The sequence below is a fragment of the Drosophila eugracilis genome, unplaced genomic scaffold, assembly GCF_018153835.1.
Source record: "Drosophila eugracilis isolate 14026-0451.02 unplaced genomic scaffold, ASM1815383v1 contig_90, whole genome shotgun sequence".
Classification (NCBI taxonomy): domain Eukaryota; kingdom Metazoa; phylum Arthropoda; class Insecta; order Diptera; family Drosophilidae; genus Drosophila; species Drosophila eugracilis.
Genome location: NW_024573812.1, coordinates 426,167 through 445,543, shown reverse-complemented (window position 1 = coordinate 445,543; position 19,377 = coordinate 426,167). Strand labels below are relative to the sequence as shown.

The following is a 19,377-nucleotide window of genomic DNA, read 5'->3' as shown; positions in this document are numbered from 1 at the left end:
TTAGACCTATTTAGGGTAGAGAAGACTTAAACACAGCTTTATTTGGGCAGCACACTTGTTGACATATTGACATGCTCATGTACATATATAAATATAATCTGTCACCTATGTTAACCTATGGCGTATATATGTATGTGTAAATTAGTAGCTTAGGCATATGAAGTCTATCCAGGATGTATTGTTCAGTTTTCTTGATTGTTTTTTCTTTACTTGATTTTGCTTGTAATGCGAAGACAAAGTTCTAATTTCACATCTTCCAGGTATCGCTGTTGTCTATATCACGATATCCCCCCCCGCCAACTTACAGCTAGAGTTGTGATTTCGTTCCCGAACGGGACGTGCTTAGTCCGTAGAATTGTGCCAAACGTCTGGCCTCGCGCCATCCTGCCTCAACTGCTCCATGGACCGTGGAGTAGTAGTGTTCACTAGAAGCCTCTCCTGCAAACTGTACGATAGGTCTATCGCAACGACTCTGCTGCCACAGCTCATCCTCCGCATCATTCTCTTTCTCTGGTGTTGTGGCCACCACAGTTAGAGGATAAGCCAACTCCCGTGCTCCAGTTCCCAGCTGCTCCGTGTCCATGGATCGATAGGAATATGATCCCCTGAAGTTGTCATTTGTATACCAAGCAGAGGTACGGAAGTTCGACGGCTCGGGGATTTTCCACTTAAGAAATCTTCGGAAGAGAGACATCACACCAGCTTGGACCTCATCCGCGGGCAGAGTTTCCATATGCCTGCCATTTTCATTGGTGATCCAGCCAGCCAGTATCCTGGGCTGATAGCTCACCCTGTAGAAGCCAAAGACATCTTCCAACCATGCCCGTGAGGTATCGCGGATATCATTCAGATCCTCCTCCCTCCAGAGCAGTGTAAAACCCGTCCAATCCTCTGGCCAAAAAGCCTCGGGAAACTCCACAAAGATCTTGTTGACCGTTCCAAAAGCCAAACCGTCGATTGCACGTTGTTTCTCCACAGGAAGCTGTGGCTCGAACAGCCGGAAGTGCTGATCCTTAAGAACTCCCAGTGATACGGTGACCACTACATGGTCGGCAATACAGGTGTCTCCATTGCTCAGTTGCAGCTCCACACGTCCATCGTTTCGGTTCCAGTTGATCTTCAGCACTCGAGTGGAGAGAAGTAATCGTTGCTCCAGAACTCCTTGCTCCACTTTCAACTCCCTAGAACGCATCAGGAGTTTCAGCAGCTCCACATAACCCTTGTCCTTCCAGTTCAGCAGGATGTCGCCCTCGCACTCCCAGTAGTCCAGGTAACCCCGCCCGGAAACCTGTTCCAGCGTATCCGAGGCTTCGACGGAGTTTTCGAATTTCTGATAATTAACAAAGAACTCCCTGGCCACCTCGGAATCTATGTCGGAGTTTTCTGGTCGCCGGAGAGTGTCGTAAAACTTATTGTTTAGATAGCTGCCCAAGGATCCGCTGCAGTGTCGCAGCTCCAACTGCCGGGTGACCAGGGAATCACCAACAATAGCTTTCAAACGACTGGCTATCTGGTCGGGAACCACATCTCCGTTGGACCTGACACACTCGTAGTTCTCATACACCGGACCCGTGGATTCCAAAAGCTCCTCATCATGTTTCCTGGTCAGTTCGTAGACAATATTATCCCTTTCGCCGTGACACCACTGGGCTCCCAGATCAATGACATTGTCCGCAAAAGGAATTGTGTGTATGCGACCACCTAGACGATCCTCAGCCTCCACGACAAGAACATTTTGGAAGCCCAATTCCAGGAGTTTGGTGGCACAGGCCACACCCGATGCTCCTGCTCCGATGACAACGATCTTGCGATCCAGATTCCGCTGTGCTCCACTCATTCCGGGTAACTGAATCTGTTTGGGAAATAAAGGGGTGACGGAGCCACCACCAGGAGAATCGCAAATTAAATAAAAAACACCATGAGTTTGAGGGTGGTGGGTTAGTGTGAGCAAGTGGGACGGTGACAATTGAGCATGCACTAAGAGAAATTACGTATACGTTCAGGAAACACATTTTATGTTAAGTCTCAAACTATTTTGGTTAAAAATTGCTAATCTGTTCCTATTTTAACACTTTGTTTATTTTGAGAATTTGCTTAATAAATTGCTAAACATTTATTTATTCGCAGTCACGCTTAAGTACTATGTTCTCAACAATTGATTTCAACTAACTGAACGTGATTTTTGCCATTTTGTATTTTTATGAAAAACTTGTATATATTAAACACTTTTAAAACCAAAAACAACAAACAAAATTGAACTTATCCTCGGAAAGATAAGCGAAATTGAAGCTTATTTAGGTCAAACTTTAATCACATTTTAAAAATTCCCCGGGAAATCCAAATTTCAAAGTGTATAATAATACAATTTGCTTTCAAATTTCCCAACCTGCTTTCCCTTTCACTTTCAAAAATAGCTTTGTAAATTGATTTCGCAACGACTGAATTACCTATTATATCAAAAGCAATATATAAGAAGTCTAAACATAAATAACATACATCTTAAAATCCTTATTGATGATTTAAAAAAACAATCTTAAGCTAAACAAATTTTCACTTATTTTCTTCCAGTGCACACTGGCACTGCCTTAGACGATTTGTTTATGGAATTGGTGCATTGCAATTCCAGGCACTTGAGTTTGTTCTCCGCGCCGCCCACTTTTCCGACCATAATAAAGATGTCATTTGATTAAAAACGTAACGGAGTGACCGCTCATCTGTTTCGATAACGAATTTCTTCCCGCAATTCCGACTTTTGATAAGAGTTTCGAAAAAGCTCCCCACACTTAAAAAAAAAGAAGGAAAACCCAGAGCAACACTTTCGACCAGAAGGAAAACACACGAGCACAAAGACAGGCATTCACAAATATATTCACTCGCTTCTGGCAACATGTATTTATTAATAGCCATAGTAGCCAAGGGAAAGTATGGGGAGGGAAAAGGTGGGCCATGAAATCCCAGAAGGAGTATCTAGCCAACCGGACCAGCTGGTTTTACCTGGAGTTCACTTGAAATCTGTTTTTTGTTGCCAGCAAGATTAAGTGGGAGGGAAATGGAAAGCGGCATCCACCTTCTGTCGTTTGGCATTGATTTTATATTTTTGGCCATAAAAAAATGTTCAAGGTTTTCCATTGACAAACAAAAAATACAAAAAGAAAATCAACCACAAACATTCGAGAGGAAATTTAACTTTAGGGGTGAGATAATGGATGGTTGATGCACTTGACAGGCTCACTCCCACTCACCAAAATAACTTCGAATAACCGTTTAGTCGAATTTATTCAACAATTGAACATTTCAACCGGAACTCTAACTAAGTATATAGTATATATACTTGCTGCTAGAAAAAACTCCAGCTCCGCGTAAAATGCAAACAACACTGAATGCCGAAAACCGAAAACATCACATGGAAACGTGCAGCACTGCCTTGTGCTTATGCTGTGACCAGGGGAGTAGTTCAGATTTATTTTGGGGGCTATGTTCTATGCCTTTTATGGGTATCCCCTCGACAACGCCTCTGGCACCCCTGCGCAGACTGTAAGCTTGCCAAAAGCTCTGGGCAAAAGCACCCAACACAGCTGAGTGAGTGGGTAAATCGAGTGGGTTGTCGAGTGGTTAGCGGCATTGAGAGAAAATGAGGAAGGGACCAGATCTCCCTTCAAGTGCACAGAGAAAAATTTGGTTATTAATTGAATTTTCAAGTAAAATATTCAATTTTCTTTTAGAAGAATTTGGGAGAAAAACTTTCCTAAACTCTTAATACATGTAAGTGAATTCCCTTCTCAACTTTCTTTTCAAAATATCGACCTTAATTTTCCTTATAAAAATCCTCAAAACTTATGACCAATTTAATACATATTTTATTCTCCGTGCACTTATTTAGTTTTCCTTTAGGTAACCCGTAAAAAGTTTATATCTTTAGCTTTAAATTATGATTTTAATTTTATATATTTTTATATTTACTCAACTGCATACAAGTTTTTGCTAGATTTGGTTAGAGGAATTTCCTAAGACTCTTCGTTAAATAACTCGTTTGATATTGGTAGGTCCATTTTATATATATATATATATTGTATTATATATATATGTAGATATATCCTTCGATGTATGTACAGGTCAGTTGCAGTATCCTTTGGCCAAAACGGGAATGACAGAACTCTGGAGCACTTGGTATATAAGTAGTTAGTTTATCTTTTATTACCCGCCTACATTGACTTTACATGATCATCTCTATCCGTAGCTTTGGAATTACATTATGTATATATATATATATTCAGTGGCTGGTAATAAATTTGGTTAAAATTTTCACGTGTATATACAGCAAGGGAGTTTACTTGGAATATGCTGATAATTCGTTTAAATAAACATTATTTGCGTTGCTTTTAAGGAACGGAATTCAAAAACCAAGCCAAGTCATAAATAAAACTAATTTACACTAAATATAACCGATTTCAAAAACACAACGAAAGCAATTACAAAATAATAAACAAAATTATCACAAACAATAACAGCCCGGATAGGATGAGAATGGCGGCCCACTGTCGTTTATCTGCGGGTAAAAATTGATAAAGTTAGTTATATATGCGTTATAATGGACGGAAGAAGTAAAGATTGAGTAATTTTCGATTGTTAATTACTAATCGTGATGACTAATTTAATTTCTTAAGCATTTGTCATATTTAAATGAAAGATCTTTTTAATTAGTAATCCTCAAACAAAAATTCCCTTCTTAATACCTCGAAAACCAAACCACTCACCATTATTCATATGCAAGACTTTGGCAACTTTCTTCATGGTCGTGTCCAGCTTGGACTCCGTGGTATCGAACTCGTTACCAAAGTCATCCAACATCACCGCCTGCTCATCGAGCTCGACGCCAATTTGTCGCGAGACCGTCTTCAGAGTGCCAATCGAATCACTGATCATGTCCAGCTGCTCATCCTGACCCTGGATCATGCGTTGCTGTATGGACACCGTTTCGCCCACATACCTATGACTTGGACTATCCATACCGCCGTGATGCGTCTGTCCATAATGACTGGGACTATCCAAGGCATTTTCCAGTTTGGAGTACTTAGTGCCACTATGGCGGGAAGCTGCTGCCGCTGCTGCTGACATGGTTCCAGCTATGGTATTGGCCACCGCTTGACTTCCACTATTGATCAGGGAATTGCCGTTGGGACACTCCACCAAATACGTACGATCGTTGTGCGGATGCTGATGGTATTCGTTTGAATTGGAATTCGAGTTGGGTATGGCAATGGAATGATTGTGATTGGGGCTATGGCGATCGTTATCGAGTAGAGGTTGGTGTGCGGTGATGTCTCTGTCCCGGCTACGGTTCAGGCTCATCTTATCCTTCATCTGCTTGACCTCATCGCGAGTGTTGTCGATGAAGTGGCGCCGGCTGGAGAGTTCACGGTTGTCGATTCGAAACTTGCTAGGGTTCTTCTCAACGATGCGTGTTAGTCGGAATGTTTAGGGTTAAGGAGAAAACCTTGGTTTAAGTTTATATAGTCGATTGGTCCGACTTAAAGATACCCAGTACTCGTGTGTAATAGCAAAAACTTCGTCTAAAAGTTAAAGTTTAACAGAGAAACTTTAAAAAACTTATCAAAGTACATAGGTATAACAATATAATTTAAAGAAGACCCCAAAAACGGACATTGAAAACTGATTCATCACCCTTTAAACCCTTTGAGTACTGGGTAACGAATTGATTTTCCAATGGATTGCTTTGAAAAAAGGATATTGATAGTGTCCTCGAGGTCCTCGAGATCCCACTCAATGCTTCGCAGCGAGTTACGCAGCTCAGTGGTAGTCCATTCAGCCTCCGTTCCGCCGTTCTCACCCAACTCCCGCCAACGCAGATAAAGGCCGCGGGTTTTGTTCAGAGCTTTGAATACCTCGCTATAGGAAATGAAAAAAAAAAGCAGAGGGATAAGTTAAGGGGAAATTCGAGTCAAGCTGCAGTTGCCATTAAACGAAATGTGGTGGAACCTACTCCTTGACTACGAAAAAGGGATCCTCCAGAGACATGCCGTGTTCTCTTCTTGACCCAAGCAGAAATTAACACTCCTAGCAGTTTTTCACCAGCGTGGCGCACTTGATGGTTATTTTCATGGATTTTTCCGGGCAAAAACCACCCCCAAAATCCAAAGGGGGATGTACGGAAAGTGCAAGTTGGTAATACCAAGGCAAACACTTTGGGGGTTACATCAAATATTAATCCAAAGTGGGACTGAATTTGATGTTTTCTATCTTTTTTAGCAGGAATTTCACAATCAACTGGGTTTTATCTTTTGGCCAGCAAGCAAAGTTTGCACAGCACGTTTATTGATTATTGCACTTGAGGTGCCGTGCCGCTTATCGCCCGATTTCTCTATAGATTCCGCCGATGGCCCAGAGAACACTGTCGTTATTCGCGCTCCGGAGGCTAAAACATATCCAAAGAACCATTGGCATTTGTTTACGCCGCTCTCGCGCCTGCGCATGGTCCACTTTTCTTCCAACCCCCAAAAATACAACCGTTATTCCAAAACAACCCGAAATATGGCCAAAAAGAAGGAATTCCACAACAAAAGTTGGCCAAAATGACAGCACTATTTTGATTCACTTGGCTCACCTGCTGTTCGTTGCCACCTCATTTAGCAAGCTTCGATCCAAGAACACGGTGACAGACTTTTAATTTAAGTACGCACGAGAGAATTTAGTACTATTTACTTTAAATAATTTGTTTTATTTTTGTTTTGCTGCCAACAAAATAAACCGTCAGACTTAGTATGACCTTATTGCGATGATGGATTTTTCTCAAATTTATTTTTGGTATATATCGGAAGCAATGAAAATCCGATATTTAACGGACTGCTTTTGTGGCAACTCTATTTTCAAAAATATGTTTTCGTTAAATTGAATGCCGAAGGTCTCCCAAAACCTTTAAAGTATGGCAAAAAGATCAATAAGAATATTACCTATACATTACTTTTTTAATACTAAAGAAAACAGAAACGAATATAAATTTTTAAGCTTTTTTTGATTTTATGACTAAGTATGGCCAAGTCAGACTCCTATACAGTATTTTCATAGTACGACTGTCACACCAACAACCGTTATCCGTTTTAGACCGCTGTCAAATAAGTTTGAAAAGTGCTTGGAAAATGTTGCAAAACGACGCGGTGCGAACTTTGCAATATGATAGTGAAATACGCGTGGCCCAGCAGCCAAGTCCCTCAGAACCAAGAGGTAAATTAGGGATATAGTTTTAGAAAAGCAAATCAAAACACTATGTGAATCACCCATGGACATTGGTAACTGACTTGTTACCAACTGATAAGCATTGCACCGGATTAATTATTATTGGTAGCGAGAGTGTGTGTCACAGTTCGACACAAATATGCGACTACAAGTTGGCTATATCTTATCGGCTAGCGTTTTGTTGTGGTCTGGTCTCCTCAAGTGTCTTTGTTTGGTACGATCGAATCGACCGATCATACAGTTTATAAAGCCGTACCCAAGAACTTATCTGTATCTTATAGTAACTTTTTTCCTATTCCAAGAAAAGTAATAAAATTTTGAGAAAGGAACCATTACCTTAGTTCATTATTCTCACTACACATTTAAAGAATTGGCAACATTCTATGCCCTACCTTTTGTTACCCCAATATAAACAGTATCGAAGATAATAATATGAATAAAAAGAATCAAGTGTTTTGATTTTTTTTAACTATATTCAAAGCAAAATATAGATAGCCGTTATCGGTGCTGAAAAGTTCAACCACCCTATTTATTTTAAAGTAATTCGATCATTTGGCAAAGTGGGATATATTTTTATTTAACGTATTTTAGCTTTTGAAACTTAATTATATTTTATAATATTCTTAACTATGATGGAATTTTAAATTTTTTGCAATGCTTACTTTCCTCCCTTTTATTTTAGTCTACGACTCCCACATTAGCATCACATCACAGCCTCGGCAAGAGGCTCCACGCATCCCACTTCCGGTGCCCATAGCCACGGTTACGGGCAGTAGGACCTTTATTCCTCTTTCCGGATATGATTGCCTGGCGGATCTGCCATCAGTGCACATTGAACAGACCTTTGAGCTCAATGAGGGTATATATAAAATCCTATTAGTATCCTAAATCTTTCAGTTAATATAAACATGTATTTCCGAAAGCTCTAACTGCTGTCTCCTCTGAGAATCGTTATGTGGTGCGATCTCCATTGGGTGATGCCATATTCGCGGCCAGCGAAAGTTCCACAGAGAAAAATCGACTAGTATGGGGAGCAGGGCGACCATTCCAAATGCACCTTCTTGACAAAACCCATCAGGAAGCTTTGGTTTTCCGTAAGAAACTAGCCTTAGGATCACTTTGCTGTCAGCCAAAAAGTCTAGAAATCTGGATTCCACCTGGTAATGTTCTGGGAAGAGTTGTGCAGTCACCAACACTGACACAGCCAGAGTTCTTCATAGAAGATGGAAACACTGGTCAGCCTGTGTTTTGTGTGGAAGGTCCTGCTAACTCAGGATTCTGCTGTTTCTGCCTGCCCAGGGAGTGTTACTTTAAGGTTAGTAATTTATTTGCATTTAAGGATAACGTAAGTTATATGTTCATCTCCCTGCAGATCCATTCTGGTGGCAATATGAGGGCTTCCATAGATCACAAATGGGTGACCAGCAAGTCACAGTATACCACAAATATTTACTTCAGTGATGTGAAGCTAACCGCCAAAGAGCGGGCCTTGATACTGGGATCAGCCTTTTTACTGGTAAGTACCTTCCAAATAAAAAATTTTTCCAGATTAATGTTAAACTATATTTTTTCTAGGAATATTTGTACTTCCAAACCCGCTTCTAACCAAAAACAACTTCAATAAACCTTGTATATTCACATTGATTTCTTTATTTTTTGTCATTTTTTTTTGTATAAGATTTTATGTTTGTTTGTGTTGTATTTTTTTTTCAGTTTTTTGATATATTTTACAATAATGTAATAGATCACTTCATTTTCTTGTTGTTTAACCACATACATACATTCAAATATATATAGATATACATATATATACATATATCTATGTGTATATATACGTTGCTGTAGCATTTGCCATAGCAGTTTGTACAATAATTTTCATTTATATCTATCAACTTTGTGTAGTTTGTTTGACTAACCTAACGCTTAATGCATATATGACAACATATTGATTATTTACAGTTAGCTATTCTTCATCATTTCGTTTCTCTTCTGTCAAATACAAAATTAAAACAAACAATTCAAAGAGTCTCGTGGTCTCGTCTCTCGTTTTAAAAATTAAAACAAAACTAAAACATAATTTTGCATTCACCATTTTCATTTGCTCCTCTTAACTTGGCGTGATAACAATTTGAAAATAAGGAAGAACTACGTGATTTTTAGATGATTCAATTTGGATTTGGACTTGGAAAACCAATATACTCAATGTGGGTGTTCTGGTTCTTTTCGTTTTTTTTTTTTTTTTGTGGGGTTCATTATTGGGCTATGCCTTATAAATAACACACTTCTCGGCTCTTTACATTTGTAGATAGACTCACAGCACTTCAGGAGTTTTTGCATTTATGCATTTCGAAAACAAATTATGGTTAATTAATGTATAATATACATATATATATATATACGTGTGCTTGCTGGTTGGCTTATAACTAGGGCTAGCTGATGACGATTCCTTAAACTAAATACTTAAGAGGCAGACCGAAATGATCTGCATGATGGGGGCGACTGCTATAAGATTCGTTTTTAGGCAGTAGTTCCCCTTAGAGTGTTCACACTGGAATAGCTGACTCGCTTATCTGGCTCTATCTAGCCTATCATTTGATTACGATACGCGATTAGCCCAATATTAGTTGGTGGGTCTTATAGGCTAGCTCCTAGAGTAAGTTGTGTGTGTGCCCAAATGCGATATGCTTAGACATTTGATATGCGCTCGTTGGAGGTGGTTTGGTCATGGCGTCGTCCCTCGCTCCTAGAATTATAGATGGCGTACTGACTGTTGTCTAGATGATAGACCGCCGGATACTGATAACCTCAGCTGGGCTGCAGCATGTACATATACTGTCAGTTACTGGCCGCTCCTGAAGCAGCCACGGGCACGGGCACGGGTACAGGCAGCTCCTGGCTAGATCGAGCTCGCTTCTCACCATTGTTTTCTGCCGGATTATCGCTCTCCTCGCCAGTGCTGCTAAAACTTCCTGGCAAACGACGCTTCAGGTTATGATTCAAGCCGTTGGTAACCGTTTCATCCTCGGACATGGAGCTCGCACGCTTGGGTGTGTTCCCAGCACTGTCATTGTCCAGCGAAGCTATAGCATTGGCAATAGCAACACTAAAGCCGTCTTCAGATGCACTATCCTGCGATACAGGACCAGTTCCATCCTGGGCCAGTTGCATCATGCCAGAGGGTGTGGTATAGCTACTCAATTTGCTTGGATCCTTCTCCAGCAGTTTCTGGGCCAGCAACTTCAGCGATATAAGCGAATTTTCACAGTCGCTTGTATCGATTTCTGTAAGACTTATCCCAGCACGTTCAATTTCGGCGAAAGTTCCAAATGGCAGCTTCTGCAGGCACTCCAGCTTCTGGACATGTGTCTTCGAACGCAGATGTTTAGCCAAATGGCCATGGATGCGGAAGGCGATCTTGCAGTCCGTGCACTCAAAAGGTCGTGGATTCGAGGTAGTTGGAACACCAAACGTGGACGTCATCATCACCTTGTTCTTGTGCGCCTCCGATCGCTCGTGTTTCTGCAGATGTCCCTGCGTGCGGAAGGATATACTGCAGGGTTCACATTTAAATTTGCGTTCCATGTAGTGAATGTTCATGTGCAGAGTTAGCTGATGTTGCCGCTGGAAAGTTTTGGCGCAGATGGTACACGTGGGACGTGCATCTCCAGCAATGGGAGCTGGTGGCACTCCTCTGCCGTAGGACACATGCTGGAGATCACTGCTCTTGCTGCTGGGCGTTGAGTTTTTAAAGCCATCTTCACCCACAATCACAGTACGCTGTGTGGGTTGACTTGAGTTGGCGTTAGATGAGGGTACCACAGGAATAGATGTTGATGTAGTTGCTGTCACAGCCACAGACACTGTTGGTTTTGGTGGGGGCGGATTTCCAAGTACTCCCTTGAAATCATTGGCATCCGGTTGCTGCACTGCAGCGGGCAGATTAGCATTATGTGGCTCGACAACTTTTGGCTTCTCCTGATCCGACTGCGCTTTGTTCTCCTCGCTCTCTTCCTCGGTTATCTTAGCGGGAATTGCCGCTGGAGTAACTGGAGTGACAGCAGGAGCAATGGTTGGCAACTCAACGGCTTCCGGAGTCTTAACCTCGTGGACTTCGATGCTAGGAACTTCATTAATGGTCATAACGGGCCGGCTGTTTGTGGTAAACAATGAACTACTGCTGATCACGGGGGACGCCGCAGTGTACAAAGTATTAATCAGATAGCTACGGCTAAACTGACTCTGCTTTATCTTGGCTTGGTGCAGCGCATGTTCCTTGATGTAGGTCTGCAGATGAACATCCTCACCCTCTGCCTCGTGCTTGGCCTGCTCCTCCATTTCAGCGGATATGCGAACCTTGTCTGACACTGAGATTAGAGTCTTCATGAAACCACTTTCGTTGCCAGAGCTGCCGAAAATAACATCGTGCATCTGCTGGGCTTGCGATTTGGGAAGATCCTGTATATGCGGTGGAATTGGTGAAGGGGATATGGCTGTCATGGAGCCGCGCGGCTTAGTAAGATCCATGGGTGCACTCTCCTCGCTGGCCACGCTTCGTTTTGGCTTGGACTCCTCTGGATTGGAATAATACTGTTCCTGCTTCTGGTAGTCGAACGGTGGCTTGGGCGACGTAAAAGAGCACACCAATCTCTTGGGTTGTGATCCGGAGGAACCAATGCTGTTTGCAGGACTGGCTGCCGGTAGTGGTGTATCCTGCATCTGTGGGTAAGGCGACACGCTCTGCGGAATTGGCGGCGTCATCGATAGCGAAAGAAGTCCCCTAGCAGCTTCGTGCTCTTTCAATCGGGACTTGGATTCATCCGTATCTGTGAAAAGATTTTAATGATTAAGAATACAGCCCAAAGATAATTATAAGAGGTCTGCTTACCGCTACTTTCCGATTCATTGTCACTGTAATCATCTGAATCGGACTCTCCAGCCATGGATGATGTGCGGCCTCCTGCCGAAGTGGACGATTGCTGGTCGAAGTCCATATCCACATCCAGGAACTCGCTGTCTGGTGGCATTGGTCCCGGATTGATGCCCAGTTCAATGCACTTCTTGAAGTGAGTTTTGGATTGCATGTGCTTGGTCAGGTTGCCCTTGGTCTTGAAACTGTGGAAAAAGGAGAAGAAGATTAATATATTTTCATTTGAGGTAGAGGAAATCTCCTTAACTAACCTGAAATTGCAGTGGCTGCATGTGAATGGTCGCACATCCGTGTGGGTGCGAATATGCTTCTTAAGCATCGATGGCTTCTTGCACCGAATGCCGCACTCAGAGCAAACATATCTTCCCCTTCCTCGGCCACGGATGTACGTGTAATCTTCGTGAGACTCATAGCCACCCACCAGGGGCTGTCCAGACGGACTTGTCTCCAGCTTTTTGGCCTGCGCCTCCTCATTGGCCTTGGCTGCAACATTCGCCTCGCTGAGAGCAGCCACCGTAACTGTTGGTGGGGTCTTCAATGGTCCTTGATAGAAGGCACTGCTGCTGGACGACGTCGAAGTGGATGACACAGTTTGCTGAGAGGCCACTAGATTATAGTTTAGTTTTCCTGTTCCAGCCATTGCAGTGGAGCTGCCATTTCCCAGCATCCGTTGACGTGAGTCATAGAGAGCCATTACTTGCTTTAGTTTGAATCCAAGTGGATGAGGCTGGTTTTCCTCGCACACTTGCCACACGCTATACATAGATAGTTTATGCATACCGGCAACATACGAAGGTTGCGGACAGTTCACCGTACAGTAAAACATCTTTGTGCTGCATTTGAGACCCAGATAGGTATAGGCATGTCCATTGAGATACAGTTGCACACAGGATTTGGACGGCCTGGGAGTCTCCGGCGAGATCAGCGGCAATGTATTCGCTGTAGGTGTAATGCCATGATGGCGTTTTGGAGTAAAGGTTCCAGGTTTAAGTGGCAGACTAGTGGGTCGCAAAAACTTCGATTTAGCAGATGTCGAAGAACTGGCAACAGGATTGGCTTCCTCTGTGGTGCTTCCAGCGGGAGTCTCCACGTGCAGTGGTGTTAGCGACGATTCTGCCTGTTTTCCAGCAATCACATTTTCCAAATTGAAGTGACGCCCTTCAGGTTCCGCAGTCTTCACATTATCAGCCATGCGAAGAAAGTTAAATGGTGCTTTCTTTGACGTCTCCTTGCTGTTCCATTGCAGAGCTTGCCGTTGAGCTGGAGTTGGTGGTTGTCGGCTGAATTCGCTTGGCACATTCTGAACTCCACCGAATGGCGACAAAGCCTTTAGTTCACCTACTCCTGCTCCCAAAAGAAGTGGACTCGGTTGCTTGCGATTCGGACTACGTCCTCGTCCTGAAGGAATTGGCAACTGGAGTTGTTGTGGTGGAGGTGGCAGTAGAGGCATTTGTGGCGTCAAACTACCCGGTCCTGGCATTCCAGGCACATGAGGTATTGGTGTAACTGGTGTGGTTTTATCCCCACCGCTCATCGGTGGCAGCGTTAAGGGATTGAAGGCAGTTATAGAATTAATGGGCGGAAACTGAAAGTGCTGCGGGCCAGAGCTAACGCCAAGCAGTCCACTACCAGTGGCCAGTGCCATCAGCTTGCGCTCCTTACTAGACGATCCCATCTCATTGTTGACTTTTACTGAAACGTCCTGGAAGCTTCCACCGGACAGCAACGGAGTACGAATCATCTTAGGACTGTTATCCAAGTCTGGGCACTCAGAAATGGGAATCATACTGCCGCCAGAGGAAGTGAATCTGCGCAGTCGCTCCTCTTTGGAGAACTGCATCTCCGGTACATTATTGCTGTTATTCTGGTTGTTGAAAAAGTTAAAGTTTGTCGTTGGCTGAGTAGAGGATGCCACCACCATGTCGTTGGTTTTGACACGCTTGGCGGGCTGAGCCTCCAAATCTCGCAAAGCAAATTGCCGATCCTCGTGCATTTTAGTTATAACCACAGAGTCTTGGGTCTTTCGGGGAGCATTTTGCTGAGCATAGTCCACTAGGGGCGTTTTACCCAACAACGGACCCGGCGATGGCAGTGGTGCATCTACAAATCGCAAAGCTTCAATCTGAGGAGCAGCAGCTGATATTTGTATAAGAACTGTGGGCGACGCTGACACAGGAGCTGATGCCGATGCAGTTACAGTGGGAGCTGTTACCGTAGATGTCCTCGCTGGGGTTTGTGCCGCACTGAGACGACTTAATACCAGACTACTCCTCTTGGTTTTCAGCTGCGACCAGGCCAACTTGGCCAGAGATAATGGATTCTTTGAGTTCGCCATGTGACTTTTCAGCTCCGGCAGACTTAACGAGATCGAATTGGAGCGGAAGGGAGAAGATGCCGGACTCATTGGCGCACTGGAGCTGGCATCCTGGCAGTAAGTACTGTTGTGCAGCTTCAGGTCATCCGCACTGCGGAATTCGCTCGCACAGATCGGACACGAGTAGACAGCATCATCACCCTCGCCAATTGGCACTGCCAATCCTCGAGCATTTAGCAGCAGATTCTTGATGATGGAGTTATTCACCTGGGCGGGTGGTGGTCCAGTTTTGGAGCTACCAGCCGGATTCCCTGATGTTGCAGGTGTCGTTGGTGCAGAACTGGTGGGCAAGGAACTAACAGGCACAGTTACCAGCGTTGGTTTAGGCTTCGCTGATAAGTTTAAAGGCATCACATGCCCTGCCGTTGCTGGTTGCTCAATTTTAGCCACTGGCGTTGCAGGATCTTGGCGATACTGCATCGTTTGCATGGGCAATGGAGAAGGCGGGGGTGGCAGTTGTGGCTGCTGCTTTACAGGCACCGCTGGCGCAACCTTATAATTGTTATTCCTTTTAACCAAGCCATTAGGAGGTTCCAGCTGTTGGTTTTCCTGCTGCTGTTGCATGTACGTATAGTAGGGCTGCTGCTCAAGTTGGATTAACTGCTGTTGTTGCTGCTGCAGTTGCTGTTGCTGAAGTTGCTGCTGCTGCTGCTTTTGAACGATAGCTTGTGCCAAATTCACTTTAGTCTCCCGCTCCGGCATCTGGGCATTCAAGTTGTGACTGTTGCTTGCAGGCAATGTCGACGGGTTGCTACCGTGTTGCGATGTATTGTTGCTGTTGGCATTGTTGAAGCTACGAGAACGACTCAGCTGCTTGGGGTACTTTTTCTGCAACAATATCTCCTTGTTCTCCACAATCGCTTCATTTTGAGAGATCAACTTGGAAATGTGCTCCTGTACTTTCGCCACATTCTGAAAAAATATTAGGCAATAGTTAGTTATATATTAAATACAAATCATTAGTTAAACACTCACAACTTGCTTGCCACCACTGGAGCTGGCAAAACTGCTGAGATTAGCGGCGGGCGTGGGAGTGGCAGGTGCTGTTGCTACATTGGAAACTTGGCTATTGGCTCGCACCAGCTGTGAATAATAAAAAATATAAATCAATTAGAAAAAATATTTTAATTACAAAAAAAAATAGTTCTTAACCAACCTGTTGAGGCGGCAGACTTGGAGGCTGTTGCATTGGTGGTGGCGCCTTTACCAAAGGCGAAAGTTGTTGTTGTTGCTGCTGCTGCTGCTGTTGCTGTTGCTGATGCTGCTGCTGAGCCAAATGAATTTGTTGCAGTTGAAATTGCTGAAGGACCAACGCATGCTGGTGAATGGCCGCCGCCGCTGCATCTTGATTGTAGTAGGGAGGCTGACCCAGGTAATAAACCCCACCAGGTGGCATGGCGGCCAACATAGATTGCTGGGCCAACAGGGATTGCTGTTGCTGTTGCTGCAACTGCAACTGGAGCTGATGCGAGTTAATATGATGCTTCATCTTCATCTGCGTGCTGGGCGACAGAGTTGGATGTGCCAGCGATGGCTGCTGCACCAAAGGCAGCTGAATGGATAGCTTTTGCTGGGCCAACTGATGTTGCTGCTGAATCTGCAACTGTTGTTGCTGCTGCTGTTGTTGTTCCTTGCTGCTGCCGGGTACATACAGGGCGGCGTTGTGAAACTTGGGTTTATATGGCTTGTAGTCGATCGACGAACGATGCTGGGCAGTGGCCGAGTGGAGATTTTCCGCTGTTGTAGGTGGCAATGTCCCAGCAGCCGGCGAGCCCAGCGGCAATTGTTGCATATGCTGTGGGAGCGGTGGCTGCTGAATGTATGCACTCTTGGCCGCAGACAATGTGGAAGGTGAGGGTGTGGGCGAATTCATTGGCTCATCGTAAGGCGATCCAGCGCGACTTGGCTGTAATGAATCAAAGGATTAGCCAATAAATCGATAGAAATCTCTTTTCATTGAACTTACCAATTCCGAACTACTGTTGCTTAGCTCTGCATCCTGATCGGACAATCCATCATCTGCATCGGCTGGCACTTCCAGGCCCCGAGCTCTGGCTGCATGCGATCTCGAGCGGCAATGTTTGTACAAATTGCTCTTCGTCTTAAAAGCAATGCCGCAGGTGTCGCACGGATACGGTCGCTCGTTGGTATGGGCTCGAATATGCTTCTCTAGCACCGAGGGTTTGGCACATATCAGATTGCAGTAAGTGCAAACGTAACGTCCGGGCTTTTCTCCTACAGGATTTGCCAGTGCTGCTGCTCCACCTGGGATTCCCGGACTAACCGTTGTTGGCTGTGTCATTTGCTGATGTTGGGCAAATGTTGCCGGTGAGAGTGTGGCATTCGCAGCATAGTTGCTATTACTGTTCGTGTTGCTATTACTGAGTGGTGTTCGCGTTCTTGCCGCCGCCTTGTATCCACTATTGCTGATGATGCTCTCCTCATGACCAATGGCATTGACATGATTGCTATTTACAAAATTGGCACTGAATTCATGTGTGGCTGCCTGGGGTGGCAGCTGCTGCGGCGACGGCTGATGTTGCTGCTGCACTTGCTGCTGTTGGGTCATCAGATGGTGATGACCATTGGCCAGCGGCGTTGGTGGCGGCGGTGAAAGCGAACTGTTTGAGGACAACGATGTGGTGCGAACGCCATCGCCACTTGGATGATGTGCCGCACCACCACCACCACCATTCGTCGCACCATTACCGGTCTCCACATCGGTGGTGCTAGCCAAACGTTTAAACTTCTTGTGCAGATAGCGTGAAATATTTGACCAATCCCCCAACGGAGCCTCATCGGTGGCGGGTGTGGCATTTACGGTGGTCTGTTGGCTATTGATAAGGATGCTTGCGTTGCTCATCGTGTTGGCCACATTCGGAGCCACTGGCTCCTGGTTGCTGCTGACTGCTGCCATCTGTTGTAGCGTCATTTTGCTATCACTTAGACTTGCTTTATCTCTACACTTAAATTCATAATTATTCTCACTAATACTATTATCACTGTGGTGGTTGTTGTTATTATTATTATTTGTATTGTTGTTATTGTTGTTGTTGATGATGTGGTTGGTGTTGTCAGCAGTCGGCAGCGGCAACTCACTTAGTTTATCTCTTGTACTTGTACTGGGTTTGCTGTTGTTGTTGCTGTTGATGTTGCTGCTAGTAACATCTGTTGCTGCTGCTGCTTTGGAGGCTGTTAATGTTGCCACTGTTGTAGTTTCGGTTGCTGATACCGCTTCTGTTGCAGCTGCTAATGCTACCGCTGCAGCAATGTTAGCCTTATTGGCTGTCCTCTGAGTGACTGTGGTTGCTATTGCAGTTTCCCGATATGTCCGCTTCTTGGTTGATGTTGCTGGTGTTGTAGTTGATGTTGCTGCTGCTGCCGCTGCTGCTGCTGCTGCTGTGGCACGTCGCGTATTGTTCACTTTATTGGTCTTGTACTGTTTGCCTGCGGTTTTGTAATGCTTGGCCGTTGTGGTTGTTGCATTTTCCATATTATTATCAAATTTATTACCCTGTGACGTATTTGCAGCGGGCTCATCTATAGCGAAACGAGACAGAAAAAAACAGAAAACCGAAATTAATTCAATGTATTTCGCATAATTTAATTTAAGTATAAATGCTAATTGATACATCCATGATAAGACCATTAACCATTGTTTCTGTTGAATATTTTAAATGATAAACTGGTACAAATTCAGCCAACAATGCGATGGGTTTAAACATGTCAACTGTTTTGCTTGAGACCAAGAACTTGGCAATGTTTCAAAGTCAATTAAATATTTTATTTCAGCTAATACACACGCTTTTGTTAACATCGCTTTGTCACGAAATTTTTTTTAAATAATTCAAGTGCACTTGCTGTTTGCCTTTGGGTTTCCCAAGACGTGGTTACCTCCCTCTCATTGCCCCCCCTCATATACTATACACTTTATTGCCAGCCACATTATCAGCTCTAATTGGGGCTCAATCTTATCAACCTCACAGCCGAGAATTCTAGATACTGAGCACGCTAATTCTCCCGAAGCGATCAATCCATCAGGTGAATCACAAAATTGGCAAATTCCTTTGCTCTATTGAAAATCAATTTCCCACTCTGTGAACGTGTCAACATCGATAACACAGCACAGTGGCAAAAATATATATATTTCCACGTATATATTTATATACCTTTTTGTCTTGTTTCTTTTTTATCAACTTTCTATTTTGAATTCCCCAACTTAGCTAGGGTTCAGGCCCCACCTGCTAAAAAACCAGACAGGCGACCACAAAAAAAAAAAAAAAAAAAGTAATACGAAAATCCAAGAAAAGTGACAAGTGAAGTGTAATGACTGGTGTCACTGGCGTTTCGCTTATTGTTGTTGGGGGCTTCCTTATCACAGCTCGTGCACACATGTGTGACAACAGTGCGTATCAGTATTATAAAACTGATGGCAGGAGATTACAAATGGGGATTATAAAGTGTTGCCAAATATGAAGTCAGAGAGAGAAAACTTGATAGTGATTATCAAATAAGTTTTTTAAAGCATATTTAGGTTTGTTTTATATTTCAAATAAAAAAATATGTTCGAGGGAAGAAGGAATTTATCTCAATTCTCTAAAGTACATTTAATATAAAAAAATGGATTATTTTAGATTTGAAAACCCATTAACCCTCTGTTTCTTCTGATAACCGTATTATAAAGTAAACACTGTCAAGTACTACTATTTTCGTGAGCCCCACTGTCTGCATATATTATATGACTCGGTCGTCGGGCGATTAGTAAGCTGGGACAGTTCTCAAATCACAATCGCACACAGACCAAACGAATGAACGAACCAAATGA

General features: G+C 43.7%; 4 protein-coding genes across 6 annotated transcripts in view; 1 reads left to right on the top strand and 3 right to left on the bottom strand.

The window, feature by feature from the left end:
* Positions 1-9: 9 nt before the first annotated feature.
* Positions 10-3,442, bottom strand: LOC108106655 (spermine oxidase). Its single transcript, XM_017213877.2, has 2 exons — positions 3,243-3,442; positions 10-1,852 (listed from the first exon to the last, which is right to left on the bottom strand). The coding sequence occupies exon 2, from the start codon at positions 1,835-1,837 to the stop codon at positions 308-310; it is 1,530 nt and encodes a 509-aa protein (XP_017069366.1). The 5' UTR covers positions 1,838-1,852; positions 3,243-3,442; the 3' UTR covers positions 10-307.
* A 730-nt stretch (positions 3,443-4,172) lies between these two features.
* Positions 4,173-6,422, bottom strand: LOC108106773 (syntaxin-6). The gene is made up of 4 exons (XM_017214014.2): positions 6,002-6,422; positions 5,750-5,907; positions 4,755-5,459; positions 4,173-4,546 (listed from the first exon to the last, which is right to left on the bottom strand). Exons 1-4 carry the CDS (start codon positions 6,034-6,036, stop codon positions 4,470-4,472), a joined length of 975 nt encoding a protein of 324 aa, XP_017069503.1. The 5' UTR covers positions 6,037-6,422; the 3' UTR covers positions 4,173-4,469.
* A 670-nt stretch (positions 6,423-7,092) lies between these two features.
* Positions 7,093-8,895, top strand: LOC108106489 (phospholipid scramblase 1). The gene is made up of 5 exons (XM_017213570.1): positions 7,093-7,239; positions 7,934-8,110; positions 8,175-8,566; positions 8,624-8,767; positions 8,827-8,895. Exons 1-5 carry the CDS (start codon positions 7,155-7,157, stop codon positions 8,854-8,856), a joined length of 828 nt encoding a protein of 275 aa, XP_017069059.1. The 5' UTR covers positions 7,093-7,154; the 3' UTR covers positions 8,857-8,895.
* Positions 8,896-8,985: 90 nt separating this feature from the next.
* The window catches only part of LOC108106488, a 47,927-nt gene continuing 37,535 nt past the window's right edge, over positions 8,986-19,377 (bottom strand). For all 3 annotated transcript variants that reach the window (XM_017213567.2, XM_017213568.2, XM_017213569.2), the window contains 6 exons: positions 16,519-18,092; positions 15,709-16,458; positions 15,528-15,635; positions 12,430-15,464; positions 12,137-12,363; positions 8,986-12,074 (listed from right to left, as the gene is read on the bottom strand). In XM_017213567.2, coding sequence (XP_017069056.1) covers positions 10,087-12,074; positions 12,137-12,363; positions 12,430-15,464; positions 15,528-15,635; positions 15,709-16,458; positions 16,519-18,092 — 7,682 coding nt within the window. In that variant the 3' untranslated portion in view covers positions 8,986-10,086. The remainder of the gene's footprint in view (positions 12,075-12,136; positions 12,364-12,429; positions 15,465-15,527; positions 15,636-15,708; positions 16,459-16,518; positions 18,093-19,377) is intronic.

Bases quoted from the DNA above. Each gene is read 5' to 3' on its own strand.
- LOC108106655 (XM_017213877.2), bottom strand. From the start codon at position 1,837: ATGAGTGGAGCACAGCGGAATCTGGATCGCAAGATCGTTGTCATCGGA.
- LOC108106489 (XM_017213570.1), top strand. From the start codon at position 7,155: ATGTTGCAAAACGACGCGGTGCGAACTTTGCAATATGATAGTGAAATA. The intron at 8,111-8,174 runs GTATATATAAAA...TATTTCCGAAAG, and splicing joins GACCTTTGAGCTCAATGAGG to CTCTAACTGCTGTCTCCTCT. The intron at 8,768-8,826 runs GTAAGTACCTTC...TATTTTTTCTAG, and splicing joins TGGGATCAGCCTTTTTACTG to GAATATTTGTACTTCCAAAC.
- LOC108106773 (XM_017214014.2), bottom strand. From the start codon at position 6,036: ATGTCTCTGGAGGATCCCTTTTTCGTAGTCAAGGA. The intron at 5,908-6,001 runs GTAGGTTCCACC...CATTTCCTATAG, and splicing joins CCCTTTTTCGTAGTCAAGGA to CGAGGTATTCAAAGCTCTGA. The intron at 5,460-5,749 runs ATATCCTTTTTT...TCCGACTAACAC, and splicing joins GGACCTCGAGGACACTATCA to GCATCGTTGAGAAGAACCCT.